At 35.8% G+C, this 10,731-nt stretch overlaps 1 protein-coding gene across 1 annotated transcript; it reads right to left on the reverse strand.

The window, feature by feature from the left end:
* Positions 1-3,010: 3,010 nt before the first annotated feature.
* LOC108368014 (uncharacterized) lies at positions 3,011-4,407 on the reverse strand. Its single transcript, XM_017622758.1, has 2 exons — positions 4,282-4,407; positions 3,011-3,916 (listed from the first exon to the last, which is right to left on the reverse strand). Exons 1-2 carry the CDS (start codon positions 4,349-4,351, stop codon positions 3,216-3,218), a joined length of 771 nt encoding a protein of 256 aa, XP_017478247.1. The 5' UTR covers positions 4,352-4,407; the 3' UTR covers positions 3,011-3,215.
* Positions 4,408-10,731: the final 6,324 nt, after the last annotated feature.

A 10,731-nucleotide genomic window follows, 5' to 3' on the forward strand; every position in this document is an offset into this window, starting at 1 on the left:
AAAATGAATGTTAAGAGATATTAAAGCATAAAGTTTTAAAGAATATTTTAAATATCTATTTGTCCTTTTGCGCAAAAAATCAGTTTTGAATAATTTTCTAAATATTTTTTGAATTAATCATAGCGTTGAAATTTAAAAGAACTTAAAAAATTCCGACGCCAGAGAGAAAAGCTAAACTCCCACTTTGACTTACTATATTTGTGTCCCCAGTTTCGCGAGTACATATGAATATTGATTTTTATGTGTTGAATTGACTGTCGCACGGTGTAATTATTGGCTCGATTTAGCTATTAATAGCATTATATTTTTTCATACTAAGGTCATAAAAGTCTGCACGTTTATCATATGCAGATAACCTTAATTAGTGTAATTTTTATGGGTTATCACGTGAAACTCGTGCGATACAGCGTATTTTCCATAGAAGTAGGTACATAGCGACTTTTTGTTGGAATGTTATGTGCTTAGAAACTGGATTAAAAGAGATTTTCTCTTTGATTTGAAAATACTCAGTATGTAGTCTCTAAATTCTCACTCTCCATGGCAAATGCGATTGTTCCAGCCTCGATATGTTTCGCGACACGATGTAGGGAGACAGCAGTACCGCTACTATGTTCTTGGCGAATTTGACAGAATCAGCTATTCGTGTGACGTAATTTTAGCGATATGTTTGTATGTACCCAATTTGCCAAACGACTTCGTAACGACGTCGTTTCTGACAGTTCGCCGTTGGGCCCTCGCCAAGGCACGTCAGAAGGCATCTATCTATACGAACTGACGGGCGAAATTCAGAGGTTCACAAAGCACCCTCTGGACCCGACGGCATATCTACAGGCCTTGAGCGCTATTCACAGGGAGTCGGTCGCAAGGTACGTAGACTCCAGACCTGTGGATGCCCTTCTGGGCACACATCCACCTGACGTGGAGGAGAAAGAGCTGCCTCGGGAAACTCGGACCACAATAGCCAAACTTCGCTCTGCAGCAGGTTGAGCTCGTTCCTGATGATGATGAGTGCCCGGCATGAGGAGAGACTCCCCATGCTTCGAAACATATCATCGCATGCCCACTAAACCCCACTCAACTAACGCCTCTGTGGCTATGGACGGACCCTATAGAGGCTGCACGCTTCTTGGGTCTCCCGTTAGTTGAGCTTGACGATAACGATTGAAGGACTAGCCGGTTTGGGCGGGATTAATGTAGCCGCTAGAACAACAGCAAAGTTCTTGAGAGCAAACAAAAAGCTGTCCGCACGCGAACGATGAATCCGCTTTAAGTATTCAGTGGAAGTCGGTGGTAAAGCCTTCGTGGTTAGCAATGAAAACAACCGTTGTATCATGGCGCGAAAGAGCTAACGATACGTAGGACAGCAGTACGATAAAATTATAGATTAAAAAAATGTATGTAGCATTGCAATAGTTCACCGTTACTGTGCACCATCACACGAGAGGCACTGGGAACGATCCATCCAGCATCCACTGGCCCTCGCCAGTAATCTCACGCTAACCGAAAGCCACGGACAATCCACTAGTGCCTTCTGCGACATTCACAGAATGACCCTCAGGGTTTTACTTCTACTTTGGACTCGTATGAAGAATAATACCCATGTCTATATGTCCTCGGTATAGCATTTTTGCTCCCTTCATCATAAGGGTTCTCTTGAAAGTAAAGTTCCTTAAACTGGCACATTTAAGTCTTGATGGGCCCGTCAGAATGGGCACTTGTACGTCAATAACGGAAAAGTATGCGAAGGAAGTGGCGTACGTAACGCAGAGATACGCCGCAATGAAGGTATTGCGTCTGCAAACAAAAATCAGTTGTTCCTTATGGCCGCGTACTTGGGGTTTACACAAGTCAATTTTGAAGATACAACAGCAAAATAGTCACAGTTTTTTTTACTAATATATTCCCACTTCTCTTGATGTATTCGTCACTGTCTTTGACTTTTCGAAGACAGTTTATTGTCTGGACGCCTACTTTACTCAAACAATGTGACAATTAATACATATTCTCAATTGTCATGCCTTGTGTAAACGCAGAGTTATACAACTGTCAGCAGTGACAGACTTACGTGCGTCAAAAGTTGAGTGTTGGCCAACGTTCGTTGGGTCCGTCGACGCAAGGGTTGTCAATCTGACGGTCTCTATGCAAACACGCACAGTCTACTCAACTGTCAGTTTCATCGTATTTTTTTTTTTCTTTTATGTATGATACCGCAAACGTGGTCCAAACTAATTTGGTTTAGGTCCAAACATTGGATCATGAAAAAATTAACGGTACTCCTTAATTTTTATATGAAAATTGAAGTCGGTTGTGTTCTTTCCTTAAAAATGACTTGTTATAGTTGCAGTTCGAATTTTATTATGAAGATTTTAATAAAAATAAAAAAAAAATGCCAGAAAAAGCCACGAAGTCAGATCTAAATTTCTGAGGCTATAGCATAAAATTAAATGCTAAATCTAGCCTCGAAAAGGCTAACCTGGTCACTCTGATCGTCAGCACACCGGTAAAGTTCCAGAGCAAGAGAAGAGAACTTGTCTTTATGATTAGGCAGGTTAATTTTACTTGCCATAAATAAGCTTTTTCTCTCAGTGAAAAAAGTGTTAAACGCTTACAGCTTTCTACTTAACTTAAAAATGGAAAGCATACTATTGCAGATAAAGTTTTAGCTGTGAAAGAGCCTACGGCTCACAGAAACCAATACAAAACTCAGCATATATTCTTACAAATATTTATGAGATATGCACATTTATGTTAATTAGCAGTCCTAAATCAATCGAGCAGGGTACCATAACATACTTTTATAGCATTGAGTGGTTAATCAGTAAGTGTCTTTTAAATCATTTCTTCACTAATTTTATATGAGATTTTCCTTACGTCTGAATTGATTACTTTACTTAGAACCGATCGGGGTGTTTCATATATTGTTTGTACTTATTAGAATTTTTATAAAAAAATTAAAACGTAAAAATCATTTTCTCTCACCCTACTCAACTTAAATCCTTCAGCACTTCGCTGAACTAAATACTACTTTTACTTGTCCAGCGATTCACTGCTCACTTCTGTATAGTTCCACAAAAAAAACTTGTATCGTCCCCCTTTACTATTTATATATCGTCTATTGCAATATTTTTGTCCAAAATGCACATTTTATTCCATTCTCAAAAATACGTCTTAGCTTAGCAACAAAGATCCAATCCAAAACCATTGGATTCAATCAATTAATATGATGGTGGAATGCATTCCTCCCTCTCTTCACCATTGCCAGTCACCAAACTAACCAAATCGGTTAGAGTCATTTCCGACAAAACGCTGTTCACTTTTGGCAAAGCAATCGACTCGATAGTATCAGCAATCTCGTCTTCATTCTCATTCACGCCAACTTGCAACAACTCAGCCAAGGCTCCGTTAAACTGCTGATTGATGCCGGCCTCACCCAGAACACCCTGAATATCAGATTCCACATCACCGATATGCGTGCGAATGCTCAACGTTTTCAACTTCAATTTGCCGCTCAAAACGCCCAAGGAGTATTTGACGACGCCACTGATGTCCAGTTCTTTAATAGCGAATTTAGCTGGACCATTGCCCACCAAGTTGATAGTGAAACCGGCCTTCTTCAAGAACAAACGCAAATCGTATTGTGTATCGACATTCACATTGCGGAAGAGGAAGCGGAAGGTGACTTTGCTAGTGATCGCGTTGATCTTCATCTCCTCGATATCGAAATCGTTTAAGCCATTCAAGCGAAAGTTTTCCACAACACCTTGCAATTGTAGAGCCTCAGTGTCGATGTTAACCTCTTTGTATGGGATCTTGAGGGGAGCGAGTGGTGGAATGCCGACACCGGGAAAACCGCATGGCATCTGATCACGAATACCTTCGATAGCTTCGACGGCTGAGCTCGAGAGGGAACGATCAGCTGATAGATGAAAGAAAAAAAGTAAATTCGTTAATAGGAATATTTCATATTTTCGGAACTAAATTTTGTCTGGTAGCATTACATTACAGAAAAGTTCAATTTGTTAACCCTGTAAAAGATTTGTTAAGTTTCTGATTACCACTAAACTTTTTCAAATGAGCTTAGATAAGTTTAGGTTTTCGAAAACAAATGCAGCACATGCTAGAACCCCAGTGGAGTTATTATCTAAACATGTCTATACATTTGTCCCTATATGAATCGGATACGTCAAATCCGACTTTTTTTTCTTATGCATAACCATCATCACAGCTGATTTGTGCTACAGATTTACCCTTGACTTTATCAAGCTTTCTCCATAAACTTACCGAATGCATCAGGGATTTGCGCAGCTGTCGCCAGGCCCACAATGGCTAAAAGAACGAGTGTTGTCTTCATTATAAATAAGATTAAGTGCTAACTATTTGTGCTACTAACAGTTGCTTAACTGCCTTATATTCGGCAGTGGCGTTGGGTTTTTATAGAATTAACCAAATACTGTGCTAAAAATTATCGCATTATCAGCCATAAAACATTGGCCAATGAAATCATAACTTTGTATACGTCAAGGTGACCACCTGTTAATGATTTATGGAAAAAGCTCACCTAATAAGTATTATTCTATATCAATACAAGTGTAAGATTCTCTTATCTAGTAAACCATTTGTATAAGTATAAAATATAGATTGAAATATGAGCATAGTTGAATTGAAGTGGGAAGGGTTTAACTGTGCTTAATTTGACGTTAGTTTCAACATTTTTACTTGTTTTACTGCGTAAATTAGCTTACGAAGCTAACGGGGTTTTGAGGTTTCGAGGATTCCCTTACAACCTCTACAATCTACTGTGGGAACTGTCGCTAATTTGACATAAGTTTAAGTTTTCGTTTTGTAGACCTTTATCTTCCCGAAGTTTTAGTTAACTATTTGTTGCTTTTCGCTTCATGTCGATTGTGCGCATGATTCAATAATAAAAGGTTTGCTCAAAAAACAGTTTTCTCGCTCCCTCTTGACAAAATCAGCTCCCCTAGCAAGGCACTGTGTGTGGGTTCGTGTGTGTGTGTGTGCAAAGCTTTTGTAAGGGAGCTAAGGGAGTGTCAAAACTCTAATGTGACTAATGAGCAAACCTTTAATTATTGAATCATGGATTGTGCGTACATACATGCGCCGGCGTTAAACTCTTGTCGGATGCCTAAAATAACCCGAGTCTGAAGGTATCTTGGCTTGGTAGATTTAGTCTTCTTTATAGATCGCAGATCTACAGATCTATCATCGTCATGAACCGTTTACGTACCCCTGTAAATAGAAAGGATCTGTAAACGATAAGCATGGATTTGAGTTGCCTTGTTTCACTGGTATCACTATTTTTGTCAATGCAGAATGGACCCCAATTCCATCGGTAGTTCTGATATCATGTGCTCTGCTTTAATTCAATCTATAAAGGTCTACGATTGCGGCCGTTTTGGTTTTTTTAGTGCCGTTACTGAAGCATTCCTCAGTAGTTGGCGTTTATTGGCCGGCGACTTTTCAAACGATTCGAAATCGAAAGAATGTACTCTAGCACCTGCATGAAGTCCAGCGAATTAAAATATAGCGGCTCCGCTGGCCATGACGCTCCACCTGTGAAAGTATACTACTCGGAACCCGTTGCTGGAAGCAGAGGACGAGGTAGGCTCCCAAAGCGATGGAAAGACCAAGTGCCGAAGGACTTGGCTTCACTTGGCATTTCCAATTGGTTTCAGTTGGCACAAAAGAGAAACGACTGGCGTGCTTTGTTGAACTCGGCGAAAATCACTTAGGCGGTTACAGCGCCAAATAAGAAGAAGAAGAGAGCTCAGTGATACAACTCTATTTGGGTTAGAGGTGCTGTCGCGGAGGGCGCTAAAAGTGGTTTGTTCGCCCGGGAAATTATCCGATAGGGGGTGGTTGATTGTCTCTGAAGGTTGCTCGATATCGGAAGGCCCGCCGTTCGCGACTGAGCCCTATGATGCACCTCATCTTTCTAGTTTCGGAACGGGTCATTTGACGGTTGGATATGGCTCTGAAAGTAGAAGGAAAACTTGGACTTGGGATAGTTTTTCCGCGGGGATTTGCGGCGACAAATGTCAAAATTGAAATTTTCCACGTACAAAATTAGAGCATCCACGAAAAATTAAAATGAAAAAAAAAAAATTGGCGTCGCTACCAGGGTTTTGAAAACATAAAATTTTTTTTAAGCACACAAATTCGATAAGGCTATCACTGGAATTTTGAAAAATTTTACATTTCTAAACTCGCTGAGTTGTAGTTGGTCAAAGCAAAAATTTCGTCGAATTTTTGCATTAAAAAAAAAAAATAATAATGTTTTTCAAACTTTGGCACTAGCCACCCATAAATTTGTTTTTTTTTTGTGATAAAAAATTTTCGCGGTTTTTTTTTTGTACGATTTTATATTCAATATATTTAGCGGAGCTACTCTCGGCATATTTATCGGTTCCTATTTTCAATCTAATTTGTCTAAAAGTGACACCTTTTAAACTAAATATGTATATCAGATATCACCTGGTTACCAGAAAAATTATATGTAAAATATATAATCCTGTAAGTTTTTCTTCTTTTCTTTTAACTATTATTAAACAAGGATTCTTAATTATTGCTGCGAAATTTGAAATGTTTTTTAAGTGCCATACATCGATATTTCAGATTTTTTTCCGCCAAAATTTTTCAGCTTTCACACAGATTTTTTTAGAGCATAATGAACCATATACGTGCTATTACCAATCAAAATTCTAAAAAAAACGGATTCTCGGCCCACGCTAATACTTAATAAGCCCCTTTGAAGCAAAAAAAAAAAAACGAGGATCGAGTGGCCCAACTAGTTCAGGAGGACTCACAAATACGTTTTCGTGTTTTTTTTTTTGTCAAATAATCAGACATCTGTAAGAGTAAAAAATTAACAAGTCAATGATTTATGCTGCAGCTCAATCATTTCAATCCACTCCAGTTTGCGATCATGGCAACAACACACGTAGATTACTAACAAGCTTTATGCATCGATCTAAATTAATTTCAAGCATTATAATTTGTGGTTTTATTTTATAGTTTTCTTAATTCGCAGTTTTGCATGTAATTATAAATTATTTGTAGTATATTTTTATAACAAATACAATTGGTAACATTCACGTGCTGATCATACTGATAATGTACGTTGATAATATATAATCTGCCGTTTACCTAAATCTAGAAACTATAAATTACTCATAGTTTATTTTCACAAAATAAAAAGGCTAACAGGCACGTTTTTGTCACGTTGATAAACGAATTTCATATTTTTTCATATGCTGATTTCGTTTCTACCGAAAAATGCAATCTTCTCTTTGCCCTCTACGCAACAAACACTAAGAAGAGAGGGGCGATGAGAAGGCAACATTTTTTGTTGAAACCAGTAGATGCCAATAATTTAATTAATGTATGTACATATCGCACACCTAGATCTAAAGTGCGATCAACTCAAAAAAAAATATTTTGGGCGATTTTTTTTTTTTTTTTGTATAAATCAATTCATAGGACTCGCATCCAATTAATGGAAATATATTTTTCTTCATGATTATACACATTAACTAAAAAAAACTACTGTTATACCTATTTTTGTATTAATTGCGTTAAATCTGTACGACCCACAAGCCGTTAAATTTCCCTCTCTGAATTTTGAGTTAGCTCAGTTTAGATCTATATAGATGTGCGATATGTATGTTTGTCTTTGTTCTGTATAAAAATATGTTAACCAAATCTCGCAGACCATCTTAACGAGAGCTTTAGCTGTAAATTGTGGCAAAAAGATTTATAACTGCGCATTGCAAAAATATCAGACCTCAAACATAAGCAACAATATCATATTTCATCAAGATTGTTTTAGAAATTTGTTGGGTAATTGTTCTGAGAATGCATTTTATAATGAAAAGCAAAACAAACTAGGAAAATATGGTCCTTTGTTGCTCTTATAAAAAACAAAAAAAAACTGTTTAATTTTATTTTATTTATTTAGTCTATAGAAATTATTACCCTTACATTAGTTATAAACTTAAAATATGTAAGTACTTATATGCTCAATATCAATTATCATCAAAATTTGAAAGCGGTTTATAAAACTCACAGTTGGTAGGATCTTCAGTCCGACAGCGCTCGTAATTCCAGCGGACCGACGACGCACAGTGGTTCGGATCGCAAATCTAGCTGGACGAAACTATTTAAACAAATACTCGTTGATGGATCTTTACACCACTTCTTACCTAGGGGATTTTTGGGTCGCTGATTACGAATCTGAAGTCACTTATCAAAAATTCAAAATGGCGGATCCAATATGTGGACGAAAAAAAAAAAAAAAAATCGCTAGATTTCTATGTAACTGGGTATCTGGGGGTTTTCTGGGTTGCTGATTACGAATCTAAAGTCATTTACTTAATTTACTTCGGAACGAGCATTTTCATCAGATATTTCTTTTAATTTACTAATCACATAATCACGGACACCTTGTTGTCTTTTAGAAGTTTCAGCAACACTTCTCCAAATGTCAAACAACTCACTTTTTAAGATTTTATTTACCATGACTAAAATTTAAGATCACAGCAAGAAACACAAATAAATTTCAGAAAAAATTTTATAACTGCGCCTAAAGATTTGCATGCCTATTTCAGAAAGCAGAAAATTCGCGAGTTACTATTTTTTTTAACTCTTACCTAACTCTTGACTTACCTTTTTTTGTTTGTTTTCATATGTTAATGCTTTAATAAATGCAATTTCTATTTGCATGTATTGTGAGGAATGTATTTCAAGTACCGTTAAGTATTTTAAAAACAAAAAAATTTTAACTTTCGTCCAGCTAGATCTGTTATCCGAACCACTGTGCGATGCCAGTAAGGGTACTACCGGCACGAATATAAGTCCAAGAGAACAATGCACGAAGCAGCAACAGTCTGGACTGATCTGCACCGAAATGCTGCAGCAATTTCCTTTTTATAATAAACAGCGCAATTGAGGTATCTTTGAGGTTTGAATGTTTATTAAAGTCAAGATATATATAAAACCAACGGCGTAATGCCATCCGAGGTTTGAATTGCAGGGGCTTAGTCAAATTGCTTTGAAATACTTTGAAGGGCTTGAGGGCACATCAAAACTGACAATTCCATGCATTGGTTTAAATAAGAATTCACACTCCGCACATCTCTCTGTGACTTTGATGCCAAGTCTTGGCAGGTTTATAAGTTTCAGTTAAAAGAGTTACTGTTTCTAAAAACATGTTTCTTTTTTTTGTTTTCTATCCATCAAGTTCCCGTTTTTTAAGATAAATCCAAAGGCAAAATTGAAATTTTATTTCTTCACTAGAAAGTCGCTGACAATTGTTGCTTATGTTTTTTTAGCTTTTCATAAAAAGCACAAATAAGATATATGTACATACTTACATAGATGTACCTTTGAACTAGAAAATTCTCGAAAATACTCGACATGTCTGGTATATAGCAAAGAGAATTCTGAAAAGTTCCGATAAGAAATAACGAAAAGTCTCGCAAAAGAATCGTAGGAAAGCCAAAAACCCCAAGAGAATATCGGAAAGCCTCGAAAAATCGCAAATTATTTAATTTTTGGATATAAAAAAAAAAAGTTTTTTTGTTTTAAAAACATTTCAAATCTGGCCGTATATTTCAAAATTATGTCCTCACCAGACGCAAGTATTAACTTTTATATTATTCCATAAATTACTAATTCCGCATATTCTTTTAAGCCGTTCGCAACAGGTGCATTGTTATCAATCGAGTTTATAAAAATCAAATATAATTTTATAATATAAGTATGTGCTTTGATATATGACATCTCTCAATTGTGCATGCAGTCAAGATTAGTGTAACGACGAAAATGTGCAGCAGGTGGTTCTTAGCACACTACAGCAAAGCGAGTTCTCTAAGACCATTTTCACAGTATGACTAATGCTTTACTGTAGTTAGCTAGTGCACATCCATTAGTTAACCAATAGTTTAAAACCGCTGATTTTGTATTAGTTAACTCTTTCAGGATCAAAGAAAACACGTTTCCTAAAAAAATTCTGCACTTATAGGAATATCGTATGAATTTTAACGGTTTTGTTTTTTATGTTTTTATAATTTTATTATAAAGTTTTAGGAAAAATATTTATAAACAATAATATCAAAAATTGGAACAAAAAATATTTTCGACCATTTTTTTTTTAACCGATTTTAAAAAAAGGAGAAGATTATCAATTCGTCGGAATATTTTTTTTTTTGTATGTTACCGCATAACTTTGGACCACTATAATTATTTTTTTTTAAGGAAAGGTATTACCTCAAAGGTGGTCCCATAATAATTCGGTTAAGATCCAGTCATTGGATCTTTAAGAAATTAACAATAATCTTAAATTTGTATATGGGAATTGAAGTTGGTTTTGTTGTTTGCATAAAAATTACTTGTTTTTTATATTTTCTTGGGGATTTTAAGAAAAATATATACCTTTTAGCATTAAATTTCAATAATTATCAAAATTTTAACAAACTTTTATAGACAAAATGATTTTCATGAGATTAATTATTCTCACAAAAATTAGAAAAAATTTGCCAGAAATAAAAAATAATAATAATAATTTTTTTGGGAAAACATTATTTTTGGAGAAAAATATTTATTTTGGTAAAATATAACTTTATGTTGAGAAAAATGACTTTCTTTAAAAAAAAAATAGGAGTTTTGAGGATTTGAGAAAAAAATTTAAAGAAACAAGCAATATATATTTTGTTA

This window comes from Rhagoletis zephyria, unplaced genomic scaffold (assembly GCF_001687245.7).
Source record: "Rhagoletis zephyria isolate East Lansing unplaced genomic scaffold, Rhagoletis_zephyria_1.1 Rzeph_scaffold_02918, whole genome shotgun sequence".
NCBI classification, from domain to species: Eukaryota; Metazoa; Arthropoda; class Insecta; order Diptera; family Tephritidae; genus Rhagoletis; species Rhagoletis zephyria.

Coding starts and splice junctions, on each gene's coding strand:
- LOC108368014 (XM_017622758.1), bottom strand. CDS start 4,351: ATGAAGACAACACTCGTTCTTTTAGCCATTGTGGGCCTGGCGACAGCT. Junction 3,917..4,281: donor GCAAATCCCTGATGCATTCG/GTAAGTTTATGG, acceptor TTCATCTATCAG/CTGATCGTTCCCTCTCGAGC.